Below are 24,639 nucleotides of genomic sequence, written 5' to 3'. Positions count from 1 at the left end.
TAGAAGTTCTAACAGTTATTTCTTTAATTAATTAAATACTTGATTTTCTTCTACGTACACACTTTGTGTATCATCTCACTCACCTCGAGAATAGCTAACACCAGAATAAAAACTTACAAGGCTTTTCCAGGCTATGTTGTTAGTACCACTGCAATATTTTCTTACAGCTTTCAAAATTAGATACTTATACAGCTGTTTTGTTCACTGAGAACATCCAGGAACAACAAAGTCCCACATCATGAAAGCAGGGATCTAGCAAGCTGTGTAGCATCATACCTAGTCAGGCAGGTGTACTGAATTAAATGGGGTACAGTTGCTAAATCCATGAGACCCTACAGTTTTATCTGCATAATGAATGGTTTATCTGCAGTACTCCTTGTGAATCACCTGGTTTATTAGTGCAGCTCTGAACAGTTTGTCGTCTTCTGAACATTGAGAGCTTCTGTCGGGGCAACAAAAAGGTTGAATGCCTATAAATGACATTGATGTCCCATCAGCAGTCTTCACCAATATGGTGTCAACACAGAATTATGTCCATTCTACTGAAACCTGCTTAGGCACATATGTTTCCATTGACAACGAGCTGATTCCGAAGTCAGCATGACCATTCAAAGTCCATGATGACAAATGCACTTTCTCAACAGCAGCAATGTTTTGACTAGTTGATGATCTTCCAGAATGATAGTCACCCTAAACAGATAACCAATTTTCTTTGAAATTTTTGGTCCACTAACTGCACAACACTCATTGTATCACACTGCCAATAGCTCTGTGAATATTTCTCTGTGGGTCCCTAAGTAATACAAAGAACTTGATGCAGTATCAGAAGAGAGAGAGAGAGAGAGAACATGGTACTATGTAAAAACAAAATAAAGCAACCATATAAAAATCATCGGCATCCAAATATGCCTGTACACAGACATTATTACTGCCATGTCTGGTTTTACTGCCATGTCTGGTTTAGCACTAGCATACAAATAGAACTTCACAATTTCAAATCATAAGATTACTATCATTCTAACAAGTAATATGCCAGTACAATAATCAATATTTTGTGAAAACTCTGTTTTTATTTTAATTTTTTTGGATGCTCAATGCTGTGGTTATCAGCACATAAGAAGATTAGAAGAGCAGCCACCGCTGGAAAAGCGAGTAGTAGCCTTGTAAAATAGCCAAGGAAGAAAAGCGGCTATGTATGATTTTGTTTAGTAACTTTACAATACAATTGATTTATTAGATGTATTATAAAAGTCATGTTCCCAGAGTCATTAAAAGTACTTGAGCAGGCAATTGCTTGAGGGAGGCTCAAGTTGTATACTAACTGTAAATTTTGTTGCATTAAATAAATATAATATTAATGTTGATAGTCATACATGTATAATCTTGTGAAATACGAAAGTTGGTGGGAGATGGTCTGAAGAAACGAGCTTCCATGTTCCAATTAGTGTGAAGTATCAGATTCTTGAATAAAATAAAGGTGCATGGAATTAATAATTGGATTTCAGAAATTGGAAAATGCATCAACAATCTGGTACAGTGAACCTGGACAATGAAAAGGCAAGCACTTAAGGGTGAGAGGTTTTACGAAATGGACCAATGGAAATGAAGATCACATTATGTATTTAAGAAAAGCAACAGACAGATGAAGAAACTGAAAATTTCAGGGAGAGGATGTCAACCAATCACGGAATTACAGAAAATTATAGCTCGCGTCTCAATGATAACACCACAGAGAACTAGAAGCTGAAAGCAATGAAACAATGAATACCTGAAGTCACCAGATGCCAGAAGCATTAATCAACTATCTCACATGGTACATTAACTACAGTTTACGCAATTTTAAAAAAAATTTACATTGTCATAAATTCCTGTTTTCCAACCATTAGCACACAACATTTACATGTTTTTCAATATGCTAGATCTTATAGTTTATTTCAATTCCATTTCATGTTTCTTAAATGAGTAAGAATCTATGAGTTGTTTAATCTTACCAGAAACACCTGCTTTTGCATTTTTGATGGGACTTGGAAAAAAGAAAAAAGTAAAATGTGGGAAATAACTTTTTAAGTGGCAAAACTTAGATACAGGATCTCCCCCCCCCCCCTTTGTATTTTCATAGTTTGTATATGATACATGCATGTAATAGGCATCAAAATATTCGCCATGGACTTGTTTATTATCAAAAAACAATTATCCAATTTTTTTACTATGGTTAGTTGCTGATGGAACTGAAACTGGTAATTGTCTGGGATGTAGAAAGGATTGATTTAGTTTCAGTTACCATAACCAATGTTTCTGGAAAGCCTGCAACTGTGTCATTCATTATTTAAATAATGAAACACTGCTCCAGTTATATATATTTTCAAATTTAGCGCAACACATTTTGAGAATTTATTCTCACTGCCAAGTGCAAATATTTATGTATGTTGTGTGATGTCTGTGTGTGTGTGTGTGTGTGTGTGTGTGTGTGTGTGTGTGTGTTGTCTTGCATCTCTTGCACTGCAGTCATCTTTTTGAGGTCACAAGGTGTACTGTGCCTCTTCCATTACATAGAAAACCACACACACAAACAAACCATCACTCACACTGCTTCTTTGTGAAACATCACAAAAATACTTACATAAATATTTACACTTGATAATGAGAATAAATTCTCGAAACATGTCATGCTAAGCATGAAAAAATACATAACTAATGGAAGGTTCAAGCTACTCCCATCAGCAACCATGCCAAGCAGAGTGGTAGCCGGAGACAAAGCAGGAATTGTTCGGACTTTACTGATCTAGGTCTGCTGAGTAGAGCACCCTGGTGTCAAGAAACAATCACGTAACATTTGTAAACACTTCTTAAAGGCCAATGCCATGCCAGTGCATTTTTTGTCAATTACTTCTGTTTTTTTCTCCAAGGAAACTGCCCATAAAGCATAAATTGCTGAAAAATTGTAAAACAGTGATGCATTAGAAAATTGTAAATATGTTAATGGGTGTGAATTAACACTGTGAATATTTGAAACTTGACTGGAATGATACAAGATTTTTTTAAATGGTGGGATACCGTTAATTCCGGGAACCTAAACGTGGGGTTATACTGTTTGTGACAACAATCACATTTTTTAAATAGTCCACCCATGAAAGGAAAGTATTCTACCCTGATTTTCAAAGTGATGCTCTTAATGGATGTTGCAAAAAAACTGAACTACAGCTGATGTGCACGAACTTGCAAGCGACAGTGTGAAATTCAAACTTTTTCAGCTACTTACCATTATTTTAATGAATAGCAAGAAAAACTTAACTGCTATGAAACAGATTAGACCAGTAGCTGTCAGCCACTGTTTTATAACTTGAAGATATTCACAAAAAAGTGAGAAAGACAGCTGGAGAATTTAGGATTTTGAACCAACAGTGAATTATTGGATGATCATAGAGAAAAGATATGATATAATTATGGAAAATTATTAAAGGCAACAATTAGCACTTTAGAAGAGAAAAATAACCAGAAATGTCACAATGAATTACTGTCATCACTTCTGCTTACAAATGCTTTATATACTTTGCGAATTTCATTCTCTTTTATTTTTCTGTTAGAACTACAATTCTCTCAAGCAACATAAAATCAGTCATCCTGTACAAAGTCACAATAGAGGAAGTTTTCAAAGCAAATAGATTAGTCTTTGTTAATCACATTTCCTCAAATACACCTAGAGTGATTTGGGAAACAGTAAGAAAGCTGACTCACAATCTGCAACTTGAATTTCAAATGTGATTCTACCAGTTATGGCTCCCTTGTCTTGTGGCTCTGTAATATGCCTATCAGATAGTATTCAGATTATACTTTCTTTGCTGGTTGTCTTGCCTGTCAGAAGGTAAATAATAAGTTCAGTTTTCATATTTCCTTTTGAGCAAACCAAGTAACAAAGAAGGAAAGTTCTTCAACTTACCTGTTCACACATATCCAACAGCAAATTGAGGTTGTGTTGGAGCTCAGGCAAAGCAAAATTTGTAAATGCCTTGTCTTTTCGTACCTCCAGTTCTTCTGATGGCCTCTGCTGGCCGGCAATTGCATGGTAGCCTGTTAGCACCCTCTGCTGTGGTCCGGTCATATCGATCACTTTCACCTTGCTGAATTGACTGTAAGAGAAAAATATTGTTATAAGTACAAATTGCAGAAGTGAACACAAACTGCTAGAAAATATAACCAGAACTATGTAGCACTACCATTAAAAATGTTGAAAGAAAGAAATAAAGTAAAAAACTGAATTCTTTCTGTAACTAATCATAATAATGTTATATATTTCATTGAGTGAAAATGTTTTCTGGAGGAAAAGTAATCAAGTATTGCAACAACATTGTTACAAATAACAAACTCTGTCACCTCTTAGAATTTCATTCTTACTGAAAAAGCCAATAATCAAATAAACAAAAAAGCCCATCCCAAATACAAGGATAGAAAACAGGTGAGAACATGAACTTGGTGTCATAACATTAGCAAATATAATGTGCTGTAAATTCTGTTATTACAGCCTAATCGTCACATTAATCACCACAAGCAATGCGGAAGAATATGCACATGCTGTGGCCCAAACAAGAATTATCTGTGAGTTTACAGTTCTCCTTACGAGCGATAACAAGTGCTGACCTGTAATCCTTCCTGATCGAGGGCTGGGTCTTACCCTGCTCCAATACATCGTCCACACTTTTGTAGACATAGCGGATACGCTTCTTGCTCCCAGCATCCTTCCGCCTCCACTGTGAGAGCTTCTCCCCAAACTCTCTTTCTTCTTCCTCTTCCGAATCAACGACCTCAATAGATTGCTGTTGGTTCTTCCCTTTCTCTGGTCCATACGCACCTATTAAAAAAAAAAAAGATGTTGAGACAATCTCTCTTTGCTTCAGACAGACTGGACTGGAGCTGCTATTACGACGAACTAAACTTAATAAAAAAAACGAGTGTGTGTGTGTGTGTGTGTGTGTGTGTGTGTGCACGTGCACATGTGTGCATTAATTTTACAACATAAAGAATGTTACACGATTGTTTCAAATAAAGAAACATGTCTCGTCCTTTAACTGTGGTCAGGTAGGAGCATAAGTAACTAAAATGTGTCTCGTTTATGGGGCCTTTTTTTCTGTTTCAGTTGGTCAGAACAAAAGTAGGTTTAGTGTGATAGGGAAGGGAACAGCAGTAGTGGTGACAGGATTCCACTGCATGTGGCCACCATATGGTAGGAGAGGTGTAGAACAGGTGAAGCCTACTCACCACCAGAACTTGTAAGTTACAGCTAGTGAATCTGTAAATGATCATTAAAATACGTATGACATAAGCTGCACTGATATTTAAGGCACAAGATTCAAGCCCATTTATCGAAATTTGTTATACAAAAACACCATGGGACGTAGTATTATCAGTGTAGAAAATTACAAAGCAAACTGGTACCCAATAATAAAGTAAACATGACATAAGCTGCACTGATATTTAAGGCACAAGATTCAAGCCCATTTATCGAAATTTGTTATACAAAAACACCATGGGACGTAGTATTATCAGTGTAGAAAATTACAAAGCAAACTGGTACCCAATAATAAACTAAAATACTTAAAATATATAATCAGCACACATATTTCAGTTATGAGATTCAAGCTCGTTTTGAGCTGGTTGGTTGGATAAATAAAGGGACCAAACTACAAGGTCATCAGTCCCTGTTTCCTTGAACAGACAGGTCTACTGTACATTAGAAATGGCCTACCGTGTAAACCCCGGAGAAGAAAACCCAAGGTCCGCCTAAGGTCAATGATGGCTTGATAAGGGAAAACAGGGCACGAGAAGCAAAGAGAAACATAAGTCGAACACACCACAGGAGAGGATGTAAGGTGGGGCGGGGGAGGGGGGGGGGGGGGAATGTTAAATGAGCATGTAACGTATGAGGGCCAGGGTTGACCCACTCATCCACAGCCCAGTCTGGGCAGAGGAGGCAACAGTGTGTTCAGCCAACTCCTTAATGGGCCAATAAGGTTATGCAGCCTTCCTTTAAAGAGAGTGGTAAAAGCCCATTTCACGAATAAAATGTAAAACTAAGTCAGTTGCTGAAGCATTGTCTCCTAATACCATGTGCAGTGAGTCAGGAAGATTGAGAGTCCATCGCAGGTTGGCAAGGTTGCGACAGTCCGGCAAAATGTGGACCTCTGTCAAATGGTAACCACAACAAAAATGGGGTGGGTCCTCACGACCAAGGAGATGACCACAAGGCAGCCAGGTATAGCCGATCCAGAGCTGGCAAAGGACAGTAGAGCCCTTGTGAGAAGCCGCGTGGAGGACCTCCACAGATTCGTAGTCTCCTTTATCATCCATAGTTTATTTGGTGAAGTCAAGAGTGCACCAGTGCCCATTCCAGATTACTAAAACTTGACAGCCTAATACTGACTGAAGGTCTGTTTGCGAAATACTGATCTCAAAGTGTAGGCTTACTGGTAGCCAGTTTGACTAAGCTATCAGTGAGTTCATTCCCCGGGATAACAATGGTCTGGGGTTCAGACGAAGGTCACCGAGCATCCACATTGTTCAAGGGCATGCAGAGAAATCCTGGGTAGCCACCACCAAGGTATAGCAAAGATAACATTGGTTTAGAGCTTGCAAACTGCTCAAGGAGTCACTGCAGATGAGAAATTACTCACTGGTGCAGGAACAGATATGCTCACGAACATAAGAGATGGCTACCACCTCCGCATTGAAAACACTACAGCCATTCAGTAAAGAGCAGTGTTTAGTATGCCCCACATGGATACTCATTAAAGCCTACGTGACCAGCAACCATCAGGCCATCAGTATAGACTAACTTCTGAACCCCAGGATGTACCAAAGATGGAGAAAAATTGGTGGCGGAGGGCCTCAGGCTGAACAGTCTTTCAGACCTTGTGAGAAGTCAAGATGAAGCTGTACCCAAAGGATGTACCAAGGAGGTGTACATGAGTGGAACCTGAGGAGAGGTGGTAGAGGAACAACTGGAGTTCAGAGAGGAGGGACTGGATGCTGATTGCATCCAGTAATCCCTGCTCTGAGCCACTGTAGGAGATGGATTTCTGTGTTTGGAAAGAGACGACTGTAGTTTGGATGCTTAGGGGAGCTGCAAATGTGTGTAGCATACCCCAGCCGTTCACAGGGCTAGTTCGAAAGGCACAAGTTAAACCCTACAGTGGTGTATTGGATCCAGTACCCACAATGCTGATAGTGATGGCGAAACATATGCCAGACTCCCATAATCAAAACACGACTGTATCAGGGCTTTGGAAAGCTGCAGAATGGTAGTGTGATTTGCATCTCAGCTGGTGTTACTCAGGAAGCGATGTGTATTAAGTTGCAGCCAGAACTTTCGCTTAAGCTGGCGAAGATGGGGGAATAAATGTCAACAAAGCATCAAAGACCAGTCCTAAAAAGCAACAGCTCTCTACCACACTGAGTTGTTGGTCATGAGGTAAGGTTCTGGTTGTGGATGAACGGTACGACATTGACAGAAATGCATGACACAAGTCTTGATGGCTGAAAGACAAAAGCCATGGGTGAGGGACCATAACTGCATCTTTTGTATGGCATCTTGCAGTCGTCATTCAGCGATACCTACACTAGAGGAGCAATAGTAGAGGCAAAAGTCAACAGCACACAAGGAAGGTGACGCTGAGGACTCTACAGCTGCTGATAGACCATTGATGGCTACTAGAAAGGGAGGAACACTCAGTACAGAGCTCTGCAGGACTCCATTCTCTTGGATATGGGGGGAGGGGGTTACAGTGGGAAGCACCAACTCGAACACAGAAACTGTGGCGCAACAAGAAGTTCTGGATAAAAATCGGGAGTGGAGCCCTGAGGCACCTCTCATGTAAGGCAGTGAGGATGTGGTGTTGCCATGCTTTTGCAGGTCAAAGAAGATGGCTATAAGGTGTTGAGGTCACGCAAATGCTGTTCAGATGGCAGACTCCAGGTAAACAAGATTATCTCTAGTGGAACAGCCTTGTTGGAAACCAGCCTCAGGCTGAGCCAGAAGATCACAAGACTCGAGGAGCCAATGCAGCTGCCGGCTCACCATACATTGCAGCAACTTATGGAGGACATTGGTGAGGCTAACTGGGCGATAAGAGTCCATCCCTAGAGGGTACTTACCAAGTTTCAGCAATGGGATGACGATCCTTTCTTGCCACTGAGATGTGAACTAATTGTCTCTCCAGATACAGTTTAGGAGGGCAAGGATATGTCACTCACAATCCACCGATAGGTGCTTGATCATTTGATTGTGGATGTAGTCCGGCCCTGAGGCTGTATCACAGCAGTGGGCTAGGACACTGATGAATTCCCATTTGCTAAATGGAACATTATATGGCTCCAAGTGGTGTGTAGTGAAAGATAATTGCGTTCATTCCACCCACTGTTTTAGGACACAAAAGGTAGGTTGATAATTGTCAAACACTGATCCTCGAGCATAACATACAGCAAAATATTCGGTTACAGCATCTGGATCAGTGTAGACAGTGTCATTCAAGGTAATACCAGGTACAACTGCAGGTGTCTGGTATCTGTAGAGACATCTGATCTTTGGAGAGGTCGTCCGTCAACAGGTGCGCTTATGTTTGAAGAGTCTGCCTATGATCTCTAATGGCCTCTGTGTTTTCTGATGACCACCACCAAGGTATTGTCTTCCGTAGGGGCAGGTCATAGGAACATGGGATTGCTAAATCAGCTGCCAAAAGAATGCCTGCAGTTGTATTCTGGACTGCCTCATCGATATCTCCTTACGGCGTGGAGCCAAGGACGACAGCAGAGGCAAAAGCACCCCAGTCAACACTGTTGGGAGCCTGTCTGGGCAAGCGTCCAAGGGATACTGAGGAATGGACAGGAAGATTGGGAAGTGGTCACTAACACACAGATCATCATAGACTCTCCAGTGGATGGATGGAAGAAGACTGTGGCTGCAGATGAAAAGGTCAATGGCCGAGAAAGTTCTGTGTGCCACACTGAAGTGTGTGGGAGCAACAGGCACTTCACCATTGGGAGGGGGGAGGCAGGGGCAGGGGGGGGGGGGGGTAAACATTACAGATTGGAATATCCTGAATTGCTCTTACCTGAACAGCCACAGCCCCCAAAGGTGTATTAAGAGGCATAAGTTCACTATATAGTGTGTACAGAACATGTGTGCAAACACCACCGAACACCCTGTCAGAGGAAGCACAATTCTTAAAAACACCCACGGTATCCACGAAGGGGTGGGGTCTGCGATGCTGGAAGTCAAGTCTCCTGAAGGGCAATGCAGATGGCAGGCGAAGTGCTTAAAAGACGTAGCTCAGCCAGGTGTTGGAAAACATCACTACGATTCCACTGGAGAATAATGTTGTTGATGTACCATAAGACCACGAGGGACCCAAGGAGACAGATTATGCCCTAGGGTCACCTGCCACCACTGGCTGAGGAGTTAAGGCATCAGCACACATAGGTTAAGGATTCCATTCTGTGAAGTGATCCAGGGCCTCAGGGGCCGCCAGAATCTCCACCTCGGCCACAGGAGTGAAACAGGCAAGGTCTGTGGGAGCCACAAAAATTTTCTTCTTCTTTGAGGACTTTTTCCTCTTCTTAGAGGATTTGGATGACTGAAAGGGCTTCTATGAATCAGTTTCAGGTAATGATGACAACAGTGAAGCCCTGCCATGAGCAGCCTGTGGTTCTATCAGCCACTGGCTGATGTCTGGTTGTAGACCAGAAGAAGCCTTGGAAGGAAGTGTCCCGAGTGACCCTTCCTGGCGAGAGAAGCTGGAGGAAGGTGATTTGTCTCTGGCTGGGAAGCGGGGAACAATATCCCTGGTGGGCGGAATGCCAACGATCCCAAAGTAAGTGTGGGGGGAGCAGCAAGGAGAGAGCCTCCAATCATCAGAGGGGCAGGTTTAGTCAAGCGGCCCTGAGGGTTCGTTGTAGGAGATGTAACAGGTGGGAGTACCATCACAAATGGCGACAACAGCATTGTAGCTGGTTGGTTGGTTGGTTTGTTTGGAGAGTAAAGGGTCTAAACTGCAGGGTCATCAGTTCCTTTTTCCTCATTCAAACAGGTCTCAGATTAAAATTATTCCTCAAAAGAATCTGTGAAAGTAAAAAAGGTGTAAAACTAACTGGGAACCACACTGAAAGAGTAAAACAAAAGCAGCAAACCAAGGGGAAAACATATTTTAAAAGGGGGAAAACAAGCGTTACAAGGTATTAAGGCAGTATAACTGATGGCCTGGGCTGGCTGATTGCAAGAATCAAAAAGAACAAGCCAGCCACTCTGCAACACACTAAAATCTCAACTCACAGATAAGGAAAAGATGAACACCAAGGCGAACAAACAGCAAAGAATGACTGAATTGTTAAAATGGAGAGAGGGTGAAGGCCTGGGAGAGAAGGCCACACACACCCTTAGATTGAATGATTAAAAAAAACCTCTCGAATAAAACATAAAAGTAGATCAACCACCGAGGCACTGTCACCTAGCACCTAGGGAGTGAATCAGGAAGGGTAAAAGACCACCTTGTGGAGGCTACACTGGGGTAGTCCAAAATGATGTGGGCTGCTGCCAATCAAGAACTGCATCGACACTGGGATGGATCCTCACGATGGAAAAGATAACAGTGAGTCGGCAAAGAACAACAGAGTCCCTGGAGTGGCTCACATGGATGACCTCTACACTATCTCCTTTATAGCATGTAATTTATTTAGCGCATTTACACTGTGCCATTTGGTATCCCAGATGCCGAAAAGTTTATGGCATAAGGCCGATCAGAGATGAAGTTTCAGTGTGTCAATCTCCAGAGGCAGTATACCAGTAGCCTGTTTGGCCAGCCTGTCAGCAAGTTCATTTTCTGGAATTCCAATATGTACTGGGGTCCAAATGAAGGTCACTGAATGTCTACAGTTTTTGATGGCATAAACAGTCTCCTGGATAGTCTTTACTACAGGATGGCGTAGGAAATACTGGTCAAAAGCTTGGAGGCTGCTTAAGGAGTAACTACAGATGACGAGGGACTCACCTGTGCAGGAGCGGATACGCTCAAGAGTGCAGGAGATGGCTACCAACTCTGCAGTGAAAACACTGCAGCCATCCAGCAAGGAGCACTGTGCAGTATAGCCAGCATGAGCGTAAGCGAAGCCAAAGTGATCATCGAGCATCGATGTAGACTACTACTGAGCCCTGGAACTCACCAAGAATAGAGAAGGATTGGTGGTGGAAGGCTACAGGAGGAATTGTGTTTTGGGCCTTGCGATAGACAGAGCTGAGGCCGAGGCACGGATCATGGAGATGTATCTGATGGACCCAGAGGAAATGTGGTAGAGGGGAAGACTCAAGTTCAATGAGAAGGGACCGGACACAGACAGCAATCATAATCCCTGACCTGGGCCGCCACTGTGGAAGATGATTCGCTGTATTAGGGGAAAGGAGACAGTAATCTGGATGTTGAGGCGAGCTGCGAATGTACACGTCATAATTTGCAAGCAGTTGCTGTTGCCTGATCCGCAATGGAGGAACCCCAGTTTCCATGAGTACGCTGTTCACTGAGCTCATTCGCAGGGCTCCCGCTACATGTCGAACTCCACAGTGGTGAATATAGTCCAGCACCCGCAATGCTGAGGGCAATGCTGAACTATACACAAGGCTCCCACAGTCAAAACAGGACTGTATAAGGGCTTTGTACAGCCACAACAGTGTAGAGCGATCTGTACCCAAGTTAGTGCGACTCAGGCATCGAAGAATGTTAAGATGCCTCCAGCACTTGTCCTTAAGCTGACAAAGACGGGAAAGCCAAATTAAGCAGATGGCGAAAACCACTCCTAAAAAGTGATAAGTCTCCTCTACGTTAAGCAGATGGTCATCAAGGTAAAGTTCTGGATGTAGGAAGACAGTACGATGATGACAGAAGTGCATGATGTAAGTCTTGGTGCCCGAAAATTGAAAGCCGTGGGTAAGTGCCCATGACTGTGCCATTCATATAGCTTCCTGCCATCGATGTTTACTCACATCAACTCTAGATGAGCGAAAGGAAATACAAAAGTCATCAACATATAACAAGGGCGATACTGAGGACCCCACTGCTGCTGCAATACCATTAATGGCAATTAAAAAGAGTGGGACACTCAGTACAGAGTCCTGTGGGACCCCATTCTCTTGGATATGGGGGGAACTGTATGAAGCACTGAGACAAACTCTGAAGGTGCGGAGCGACATGAAGTTCTGTATAAAAATCGAGAGCAGGCCCCAGAGGTCCCACTCGAGTAATGTAGCGAGAATGTGGTGGCACCACATGGTGTCACAGGCTTTCATCAGATTAAAAAAATTGGTTATAAGGTGTTGACAGTGGGAAAAGGCCAGTCAGACACCAGACTCCACATATACCAAGCTGCCAGTGGTGGAGCGACCTTGGTGAAAACTGCCTTGGGATGGAGGCAAAAGGCCCTGGGACTCAAAGAGCAAACAGAACCGCTGGCTCACCATATGTTCAAGCAGCTAGCACAGAATGTTTCTGAGGCTAATAGGATGGTAGCTATCCATATTTGGCAGTTCTTACTCAGTTTAGCACTGGAACGATGACACTTTTATGCCACTGCAACAGGAACTAACCATCACTCCACATGCGGCTGAAGACAGCAAGGTGGTGTTGCTGTTAATCCGCTAACAGATGTTTAATCATTTGGTGATGGATGCGTTCTGGCCCAAGGGACGTGTCAGGACAATTGGCAAGGGCACTGAGAAATTCCCACTCACTGAATGGAGCATTATATGGCTCAGGGTGACATGTAGCAAAAGATCATTCTTCTTCCTGCTGTTTTAGGATAATACAAAAGCTGGGGTGGTAACTCTCAGATGCAGAGGTTCGAGCATAATGCTCGGCAAGATACTCTGCAATTGCGTCTGGGTCAGTATCTACAGCTCCATGTGCAGAAATTCCAGGTATTCCTGCAGGGGTCATATCCATAAAGTCTCCTGAACTTGGCCCAAACCTGGGAAGGAGAGGTTTGTGTACTGATGGTGGAGATGTATCATTTCCAACACTCAAGCTTCCGTTGTTTGATTAGTTGACAGACTCAGGCATGCAGCCATTTGAAGGCAATGAGGTGCTCTGGGGATGGGAGGTGCTTTTGATGTTGCAGGGCCCACCTATAATTTCTAATGGCCATTGCAATTTCCAGCGACCACCAAGGCACTGTCTTAATGGGGGGGCAATCAAAGAAACAAGGGATTTCCGATTCAGCTGCAGTCACAATGGTAGTAGTAATGATCTGGATCACCTCATCAATGTTGCCATGCGATAGAGATCCAACAGTGCTAGCAGAGGTGAAAGTGTCCAAGTCAGTCTTGGTAAGAGCCCATCTAGGCAAGCGTCCTGGTGAGTGATGCCAGGGGAGTGACAGAAAGAGCAGAAAGGGGTCATTACCACATAAGTTGTCGTCAGTTCTCCAGTGGATAGATGGTAGAAAGCCAGGACTGTATACTGAGAGATCAATGGCTGAGTATGTGCCATATGCCACACTGAAATGAGTGGCAAACGTCGAGTCAAGTTAGTAGAGCCTCGATATCTTTACCATGGCCAGTAATCTCGGTTCCACCCCACATAGGAGTATGGATGTTAAAATCAGCCAGATGTAGTAAAGGTGGAGTTGGGAAATTAGTGCAGCCAATACATGGCACAGTACTTCACCATCTGGAGGAATATAGATTTTGCACATGTTAATTCCCTGCATGTCCTCAGCCTGACAGCCACAGCTTCTGTAGGTGTTTGGAGGGGCACAGGTGTGCTATATACACAGGTAAGGACATCGATACAGACACCACATGACATCCTGTTACAGTCAGTACAATTTTTGTAATACCCCCAATAGCCACGAACGGTAGGGGTCCTTATTGCTAGAAACCAGGTTTCCTGAAGAACAACGCAAAAAGCAGGTGTGACACTTAAAGAGTTGTCATAACTCTGCCAGCTACGGGAAAAAACCACCACAATTTCACTGGAGGACAACACTTTCTGTAGCCTGGGAAAGCATGGAGTCACCAAGGAGGCAGTTTATGCCTCAAGATCATCTTCTGCCACCTTGCTCAGGGCTTATGGTCTGTGTGTCCATTGGTTCTTCAGCTCCTGGGATATCTATGTCCTCATGGGACACTATAATCTCAAGCTCATCCTCAGAACTAGGCCTTTAGATGTTGGAGAGCAATGGGAGGAAGAGTGACCCCAACCCACAAGGGAGCCTGGGGGCCCACTATTCGAGGTACAGCTGGCACAGTTATTGTCACCAGAAGGTTTAACATAACACCGGTTTATCACCACCTTGACCTTTTAAGTCAGCAAATCACCTTCAAAGGCCAAGATGAAGGCACCGGTAGCAGTGCTGTCGTCCTTAGGCCGACTATACAGATGCCTGACAAAGTGTACATCTTGCCACTGTAGACTGGCGCTCAACTTGTCATCGGACTGGAGGAGGAGATCTCTATGGAATATCCTTCCCTGCACTATACAGGGTGATTCACGAAGACAAGCAAATATTTTAATATGTCATTCTACAAGTAAAACTAAAGAAAAAAGTTCATATAAACATAGATCCGCAAATGTTTAGTTATAGCGTTATGGCTAACTAAAGAGTTTGCCTGACATTTAGCAACTTCGCTAACTGAAGCCATCACAAAAGTGTACGAGGTTAAAGCAAAGAGCAATTTCCATTTATTTTGTTGCAATTGGTCTGATGAATCTAATAAAACATGTCTCAGTGTGTATCTGCAATAGTTTTCCAGGACATCCAGAGAAGCAATGATTATTATCCATGTAAATTCGTTTACTTTCCATTAAGAATGTAGAAACGTTTATGTCATTGTTGGCAACCGTTAGTGAGTTGTTTCAGCCATTTCCTAACCTTGTAACGAGTTAGTTTCCTGTACTGTTCAGTGAAAGAACATAATAACAATAATGCAAATAAGTGAAACCACATAGTAACTGTTGTAGTTCGTAAATTATTTATGAAATAGGGATGCCTTTCAAATTTACGACAAAGGAATACGCCAATATGGTGTTTATTTATGGCAAATCTGATGGTAATGCTACAGCTACAGTTAATGAATATCGCGTACATTATCCAACTCGGAGGATTCCGGATGCATGAATCATTAGCAGAGTATTTCAAATCTTACGGGAGACAGGTTCTATACCTAGCGTTTGTAATGAGTACGAGTGCTCAATATGTGAAGACGATGATGAGGGTATTATGGATGCTGTTCAACGTAGTCCAGGTACCAGTGCATGATGTATCTCTCAACAATTAGGCATTTCACAATCTAAGGTATGGCATACACTAAAGCACAATAATCTGTAGCCTTACCGTAAAAAAAAGTGCATCACTTAAATTCAGGAAATCCTACCCTTCGCTTGGAGTTGTGAAACTGGTTAAATACTAATCAGCAGTTACACAAATAAATTGTATTTACTGATGAGGCCTGGTTTATTTGAGATGGTGTAAAAAATTTACATAACAAGCATGTATGGTCTGAAGCAAACCCACATGCAACAGTGCAACACAATTTCCAGCAGCGAGTTAGCATAAATGTGTGGTGTGATATAATCAACACACACTTTATAGGACCATTCATCTAACTGCTGGGACATACTTACAATTTCTTCAAGACGAAATGCCCTGCTTGCTGAAAGATGTTCCACTTGCTGCGCGATTACAAATGTCATGATGGCGCCGTTACTATACATTTAAATGAACATTTTCCACAGAAATGGATTGGTCATGGTGCTACACATCTGTGGCCACCCAGATCACCCGATTTAACACCAATGGATTTTTGAGTACAGTGATGGATGAAAGAAATAGTTTATGAGGACAAAGTCAATACACGTGAGGCATTACTTGCTCACAATATGAATGCAATTGACAAAATTATGAACGACCCCGGGAAACAAACTAGCAACAAAATCTGTTCATACATCTGCAGCTAAATGCATTGAGCTCGGTGGAGACATTTTTGAACTTTATTGTGAATGTATTGTGAAATTTTCTGTACACTGTACAGCTTCCTTAACACTGAGCTTTGTTTTTTCTGGTTTAACATGAATTCTCGAGTGCTGTGGTATTAATAAAAGCAGATAATCTGACACATTCATACAGTTTCAGTTAACATTATTACCAACATTTTTCCAAAATTAGATTCTCTACAACTCCTTTTGAAAACTTTCTGCAACTGTCTGGAATTCAAAAAACAAATTGGGCTAAGTAGTTAATGAATGAAAAATTTTACAAAATTACACCTTTGCTTCTCTGGATGTTCTGGAAAACTACTGCAGATACACACCTCGGACATGTTTTATTAGATTCGCCAGACCAATAAAAACAAAAGAAAAAAGAAATCATACTTTACTTTAACCTCGTACAGTTTTGCAATGGCTTCATATTAGCGAAGTTGCTAAATTTCAGGCAAAATCTTTTATTAGCCTTAGCCCCATAACTAAACATTTATGGGCCTATATTTATATGAACTTTTTTCTTTAGTTTTACTTGTAGAATGACATATTAAAATATGCAAATATCTTTGTGAATCACCCTGTATTTAACTTTTTATTGGGGGGGGACGGGGGTTGTGATTGAGACCGGGAGATCACCCAGCCTGCCACAGGCGAGCAATGCATGGGACTGGGCAGGAGATGCTGTTTGTATCAAAACCGATCCGTTCCTCAATTTGGATATTCATGCCACTTTCCTGAATTTGTCTTCTAAGTGCTCAATGAAAAACAGAGGCTTTGTTGTTAAAAAGAATTCCCCATCAGACCTGGCACAAACTATGTATCAAGGGGAATACGTCTGTCCGTAACCTTGAGCCCCGCATTCATGTAGCCCGGGAATGGAATGATTTGCGGTTGTATCTCTCAGCATTATAGTGTTCCTTACCTCACTTAGGGACTGCTGGGGCCATTCAACCACCAGTATCAGACAACTTCATCTGCTTCATTGCGGGTCATCTGCCCTGATACCACCCACTCCGATCAGGGGCTCTTCCCAAGAGCCACAGCAAAAGCCACTTGGCACGATGGCCATTGCCGGGAGTCCTGATGCCCCAAGAAGACAAGTACCTACTCCTTGGCATATATGGCGAGGTTTGCCACAGTTGCTGCATATGACACTGTTATACATGCTGGCTGTTCATACTACTTCTAGGCCTCTAGATAAGTAAGTTTGCTGAAAGTCTTATACTCTTGTATTTCTTCTGTTTCTAGAAAATGGCGCAAATTGTCAAGCAGGGAGAATGGTGCTTTCCACAGTTAACACAGATGGGGGGGGGGGGGGGCACAAGGAGCATTCCCACGCAACAGTTGTCCACAATCTCTGTAGATGGGGCTAGCATTGCTACTTAAAGACATGCCCAAATTTCATACATTTGAAATGTCACATGGGGCAGGAGGGGGGGGGGGGGGATGTGACATATGGTTTCACACTGCATCAGTTTACACCTTGACCTTTTCAGGCAATGAATTGTCCTCAAAAGCCAAGATGAAGACACTGTTAGCAACCCTACCATCCTTCGGCCCTCTATGGACACGAAGATAAAGTGTACACCCGTTGGTCAAAGTTGGAGTGCAGTTCATCAGATTGCAAGAGGTGGTCTCAGTGAGAAATGATGCCCTGAACCATATTTAGACTATTATTGGGAGTGACAGCCTCCAGTACGTCACTCAACTTATACAAGTGAGCAGTGCCCATGACTAAGCAGGGGATGCTGTTTTGATAAAAACTGATAATTTTCATTTTAGAGATGGATACCAAAATTCCCCAAACTTGTCTTCTAAGTTCTTCACACACAATAAGGGCTTTGCGACCAAGAAGGAATCACCATAAGCCCTTGTGCAAACCAAGTATTGCAGGAAGCATTCCTCTGCTAGCCACTTCGCTCTACGTTCCTACCAATGTGTAGCAAAAGAAGGAAACATTTTAGTGTTATATCTCTTTACACTGAACAAAGACTTTTCTTCCATAGAGACTGCTGCGGCTGTATGGTCACCAGCGGGAGATAACTTCATCTGCTGCATTTGTGGTTCATGTGCCATGGTACCACCCCTCCAAATGGGGTCTTTCTCCATGGGCACAACACAGGCTCAGCAACAGCTACCTGGCCAGATATCCATTGCTTGGAGTCCCAGTCCCCCAATCACGATAGTAACATCTCTTTAGCATATACGGGAAGTTTTTAGCTCAGGCACCAACAGTGTGATGCCTGTGTAGTCAGGGGCTTACCTGACAACCCCTTCCCCAAAGGATGGCTACTGTGCTGGGTTTTAGGTGTATTACCTTATTAAAGGGAAGGGTGCAAATATGAAAAGGCACAAAGATAGCGCACATACCGCATCTGGCGACCTTCTTTGCACAATCCGCAATTCTTGAGAATTTTGAAAATTGCTGGCAGGTCAAACCCAACAATGGAGACCATGTATTTAATGAAAGTTGTAGAAAACATCAGAAGTGGAAACTCAAGTCCCAATTCATAAGCCAAGTACAAGCAGGATCTGCACCAAGAAAACCATTTGATGGAGAGGCAGAGGGGGAAAGGGATAGTGGAAGTATAAGCCTGCAGCAAGGAAAGGAAGTAATGCTGCAAAGGGTGAGGCCCTTTGGTAGCGAAGTATGTACTCACCAAAGAGTTGTGAACCTACTGGGATACCTACAATAAACTATCAACCAAGTGTTTTAAAAACATGTCTTTGAGAGACTCAGCAAAAGGTTGAATCTGGTGAGATCGGACATTGCAGACAAGTAGATGCTGCATCATAACCTATGCCCCATGTCACATGGCCACTTCCATCACAGAAACCTAAAATGCATTCCTGTTGTTGTACAAGCTGCACCCTTCCCCCAATTCACTTGATCTGAGTCCTTGAGATTTCTCTCTTTTCCCAAAATTGAAAAATGTCTCAGAAGGATGTCATTTTGGGAAAGTGGTTATTAAGTAATCTTGGTAACAAAGTGTTCTAAAAGGACACTAGACTCTCAAAATACAGAAGATCACCTCCTCCTTACACTGACAATGTCATGTAATCACAAAATTATCATCCTACAAATCTTAAAGCAACTAGAAGTAGCACCCACATCCTACACTGAAACTGACAGAATTATAAAAAAAAAATCTAAAAAACAATAGCTCATGTAGTGCTGATGGAATTTCAAACAGAAATCTGAAAAGTCTAATTTAATAAGTAGTGTCCTTAGTAATATACAGGATGTCCCAGGAGGAATGGTCAATATGCAGGTATATGACAGGAATAATCATTAGAAGCAAAAAAGTCTACTAAACATGGGCTCTAAAAGGAATACCTTGAACAACTATGAGTAGAAGATGTATGATTCACAGTATCAAATATGAAAAAATTCTCATAGCCCTTAAGGTATATATTTTACAACCCAGTTCACTATATTTTTTTTATCTTCACAATCATTTCTGTCATATCCTGGAATACTGACCATTCCTTCTCATACACCTTGTATGTAATGCATCACAGGCATATGCAATTATTCCAGACATTTTAAAATATGCAAGAGTTAAACTTCTTCATAAGAAAGGTGACAAGGAAGGCTTGATTATCACATAATTTCCTTACTGACACCCTTTCCCAAATTATTCAAAAAAAAAAAAAAAAAAAAAAATGTACTCAAGATTAGTCTCACATTCAAGTAGAAACAAATTACTTAGAATGTCACACTTTGGACTTCAAAAAGGTTGCTCACCAAAGAATGCTATTTATAGAGTCACCCCCCCATGAACCATGGACCTTGCCGTTGGTGGGGAGGCTTGCGTGCCTCAGCGATAAAGATAGCCGTACCGTAGGTGCAACCACAACGGAGGGGTATCTGTTGAGAGGCCAGACAAACGTGTGGTTCCTGAAGAGGGGCTGCAGCCTTTTCAGTAGTTGCAGGGACAACAGTCTGGATGATTGACTGATCTGGCCTTGTAACAATAACCAAAACGGCCTTGCTGTGCTGGTACTGCGAACGGTTGAAAGCAAGGGGAAACTACAGCCGTAATTTTTCCCGAGGGCATGCAGCTTTACTGTATGGTTAATGATGATGGCGTCCTCTTGGGTAAAATATTCCGGAGGTAAAATAGTCCCCCATTCGAATCTCCGGGCGGGGACTACTCAAGAGGACGTCGTTATCAGGAGAAAGAAAACTGGCGTTCTACGGATCGGAGTGTGGAATGTCAGATCCCTTAAACGGGCAGGTAGGTTAGAAAATTTAAAAAGGGAAATGGATAGGTTAAAGTTAGATATAGTGGGAATTAGTGAAGTTCGGTGGCAGGAGGAACAAGACTTTTGATCAGGCGAATACAGGGTTATAAATACAAAGTCAAATAGTGGTAATGCAGGAGTAGGTTTAATAATGAATAAAAAAATAGGAATGCGGGTAAGCTACAACAAACAGCATAGTGAACACATTATTGTCGTCAAGATAGACACGAAGCCCACACCTACTACAGTAATACAAGTTTATATGCCAACTAGCTCTGCAGATGACGAAGAAATTGAAGAAATGTATGATGAAATAAAAGAAATTATTCAGATAGTGAAGGGAGACGAAAATTTAATAGTCATGGGTGACTGGAATTCGGTAGTAGGAAAATGAGGAGAAGGAAACGTAGTAGGTGAATATGGATTGGGGGTAAGAAATGAAAGAGGAAGCCGCCTGGTAGAATTTTGTGCAGAGCATAACTTAATCATAGCTAACAATTGGTTCAAGAATCATAAAAGAAGGTTGTATACATGGAAGACCCCTGGAGATACTAAAAGGTATCAGATATATTATATAATGGTAAGACGGAGATTTAGGAACCAGGTTTTAAATTGTAAGACATTTCCAGGGGCATATGTGGATTCTGACCACAATCTATTGGTTATGAACTGTAGATTAAAACTGAAGAAACTGCAAAAAGGTGGGAATTTAAGGAGATGGGACCTGGATAATCTGACTAAACCAGAGGTTGTACAGAGTTTCAGGGAGAGCGTAAGGGAACAATTGACAGGAATGGGGGAAAGAAATACAGTAGAAGAAGAATGGGTAGCTTTGAGGGATGAAGTAGTGAAGGCAGCAGAGGATCAAATAGGTAAAAAGACTAGGGCTAGTAGAAATCCTTGGGTAACAGAAGAAATATTGAATTTAATTGATGAAAGGAGAAAATATAAAAATGTAGTAAATGAAGCAGGCAAAAAGGAATACAAACGTCTCAAAAATGAGATCGGCAGGAAGTGCAAAATGGCTAAGCAGGGATGGCTAGAGGATAAATGTAAGGATGTAGAGGCATATATCACTAGGGGTAAGACAGATACTGCCTACAGGAAAATTAGAGAGACCTTTGGAGAGACGAGAACCACTTGTATGAATATCAAGAGCTCAGATGGAAACCCAGTTCTAAGCAAAGAAGGGAAAGCAGAAAGGTGGAAGGAGTATATAGAGGGTCTATACAAGGGCGATGTACTTGAGGACAATATTTTGGAAATGGAAGAGGATGTAGATGAAGATGAAATCTTAGAAGCTAGATTAAGGAAAGGCAAACCTACGTTTCTAGCATTTGTAGACTTAGAGAAAGCTTTTGACAATGTTGACTGGAATACTCTCTTTCAAATTCTGAAAGTGGCAGGCGTAAAATATAGGGAGCGAAAGGCTATTTACAATTTGTATAGAAACCAAATGGCAGTTATAAGAGTTGAGGGGCATGAAAGGGAAGCAGTGGTTGGGAAGGGAGTGAGATAGGGTTGTAGCCTCTCCCCGATGTTATTCAATCTGTATATTGAGCAAGCAGTGAAGGAAACAAAAGAAAAATTCGGAGTAGGTATTAAAATCCATGGAGAAGAAATAAAAACTTTGAGGTTCGCCGATAACATTGTAATTCTGTCAGAGACAGAAAAGGACTTGGAAGAGCGGTTGAACGGAATGGATGGCGTCTTGCATAACAAAAGCAAAATGAGGATAATGGAATGTAGTCGAATTAAGTCGGGTGATGCTGAGAGAATTAGATTAGGAAATGAGACACTTAAAGTAGTAAAGGAGTTTTGCTATTTGGGGAGCAAAATAACTGATGATTGCCGAAATAGAGAGGATATAAAATGTAGACTGGCAATGGCAAGGAAAGCGTTTCTGAAGAAGAGAAATTTGTTAACATCGAGTATTGATTTAAGTGTCAGGAAGTCGTTTCTGAAAGTATTGGTATGGAGTGTAGCCATGTATGGAAGTGAAACATGGACGATAAATAGTTTAGACAAGAAGAGAATAGAAGCTTTAGAAATGTGGTGCTACAGAAGAATGCTGAAGATTAGATGGGTAGATCACATAACTATTGAGGAAGTATTGAATAGGATTGGGGAGAAGAGAAGTTTGTGGCACAACTTGACCAGAAGAAGGGATCGGTTGGTAGGACATGTTCTGAGGCATCAAGGGATCACCAATTTAGTATTGGAGGGCAGCGTGGCGGGTAGAAATCGTAGAGGGAGACCAAGAGATGAATACACCAAGCAGATTCAGAAGGATGTAGGTTGCAGTAGGTACTGGGAGATGGAGAAGCTTGCACAGGATAGAGTAGCATGGAGAGCTGCATCAAACCAGTCTCAGGACTGAAGACCACAGCAACAACAGAGTCACTCATCAAGTATTACAAGGCTTAAATATAACATTGCCAGTTGGAAATTTTGTGATCTTTCCATGGCAGTTTATTGTGTAAATCATGTTACACTCTTAACAAACACTCAAGTTTTATGGAATCAATGGGTTTACACACAACTGGTTTGAATCATACTTAACAAATATAACACAAAAAGTGGTGCTCATTAATTCGAACAATGCTAGAGGTGCAGAAAATTTTAGCGCCAGGTATAGAAAATTTTAGTGACTGGGGAGAAATCGTACGGGAAGTTCCTCCGGGGCACAATTTTGGACCCACTCTTGTTCCTTATGTGTGTGAATGACCTTCCACTTAACATTCAACAAGCAAAATTGGTACTTTTTGCTGATGACACTAGTGTTATGATAAATCCCATTAGAGAGAATGCCACAAAAGAGACTGTAAATATCATTTTTCAACTAATTATTAAGGGGTTCTCAGAAAAGGACTCTACCTAAGTTTTGAAAAAACACTACATTCAATTCGTACAACACACAGAGTCATACCAATAATTGATGTACTGCATGAACAGGTGTCATTAAACAGGGAAGAGTGCTACAAATTTTTTGTTGTACATACCAATGAGAACTTGAATTGGAAAAAGAATATTACTAAGCCTCTCAAATAATTAAGTTCACCCACTTTTGCTCTTCATATAATTGCTAGTTTTGGAAAAAAAAAAAAAAAAAATCAACCTCCTAACATATTTTGTGTATTTCCACTCAATAATGTCTTACAGAATAAATTTCTGGGGTAACTCACCACTTCGAAAGAAAGTACTGACTGCACAGAAGCAATCAGTAAGAATAACTTGTGTTGTTGGCCTGCAGGTGTCATGACAGGGTGTATACATGGACAAGGAAAAAAAAAAAAATTCCCGGATTTCCCGGTTAAAAACACATTTTCTCCCGGGTTAAAACACACTTTTCTGTGTAAAGTGACAGTATATTTTCCCTGCAAAACTTATCAGTACTTTGAATGGTTATGGTTTTATACATGGGCGTTGAATTTCCGCACTTTAGGAAACTAAACTCAGTGAAAAAAGACACGTTTTGGAAATATCTCTGATGTGCAGCAACATGTATGCCGCGGATTTTCATATTACGAAAGTATACATTGGAATTCCACCAAACACCGCATGCTACTTTCCGAATTATTTAAATCGATGATGCGCTTTTATAAGCCAGTAATAGCTCGTGTCACGTGATCTCGCCAGCTGATGACAGCGGATATATAATGTTGATCTTTTGTGCGCGTGTTAACAGTTTAAGATATATCACACAAATGTGCCAATGAAATTTTTAATAATGACATAAATGTCTGATCTTCAGGGTTCAAAATTCTTCTAAATGGCTCGTCATCAAAGAGTTGATTTTTAAATGAGAGTCAAACGCTCTATGATTCAAGAAATTCAAAGTACATTCTCGCACATAGTTCGACTTACGTAAAAGGATATTTACTTTGAAAGTAATGCTTTTCAAACCACCATTCGCAATATTTTCCCGCGACCTGTTAGAAATAGGTTCGTTTCAGCAGTTGTCAGAGAGCGCAGGTAACAGGCGACACCGCGCTTGCGCAGCTACCGTGACACTGGAAGCCCATATGTACGCAAAGAAACAAGACATGAGAGGATACTCCAAGAGCACCGGTATTTCGTGAACCGTACTAAAATATGCACATTTAAAATGTATACTTAAAGTGCACATTCATATGTCCAGATTCCCAATGAAGTAGACCTCGAACTGATATTAAGCTTTTCAGTGTGGTTTTTGGGATGTAAATTTTCTTGGGGCACCAATACTGTATTATATCATGTGTGGTTCTTTATTATGGTGTAATGCCATACATGCTAGAAGATGTAAACGTGCACCTGAAATGCAGCGAACAGTTGAAACTAGCCAGTACTGTGGAATTAAACATTTCGTTTCAAATACATTGACTGCCTCTGCAGAAAA

The 24,639-nt window shown here is 41.6% G+C and overlaps 1 protein-coding gene across 1 annotated transcript in view; it reads right to left on the bottom strand.

The window, feature by feature from the left end:
* The window catches only part of LOC126253449 (tuftelin-interacting protein 11), a 152,429-nt gene that overhangs the window by 68,294 nt on the left and 59,496 nt on the right, over positions 1-24,639 (bottom strand). The window contains exons 6-7 of the mRNA XM_049954795.1: positions 4,636-4,846; positions 3,938-4,127 (exon numbers count right to left, since the gene is read on the bottom strand). Of these exons, the coding sequence (XP_049810752.1) occupies positions 3,938-4,127; positions 4,636-4,846 (401 nt within the window). The remainder of the gene's footprint in view (positions 1-3,937; positions 4,128-4,635; positions 4,847-24,639) is intronic.

Source organism: Schistocerca nitens, chromosome 4 (assembly GCF_023898315.1).
Source record: "Schistocerca nitens isolate TAMUIC-IGC-003100 chromosome 4, iqSchNite1.1, whole genome shotgun sequence".
Taxonomy (NCBI): domain Eukaryota; kingdom Metazoa; phylum Arthropoda; class Insecta; order Orthoptera; family Acrididae; genus Schistocerca; species Schistocerca nitens.
This window is presented reverse-complemented; position numbering and strand designations above follow the sequence as displayed.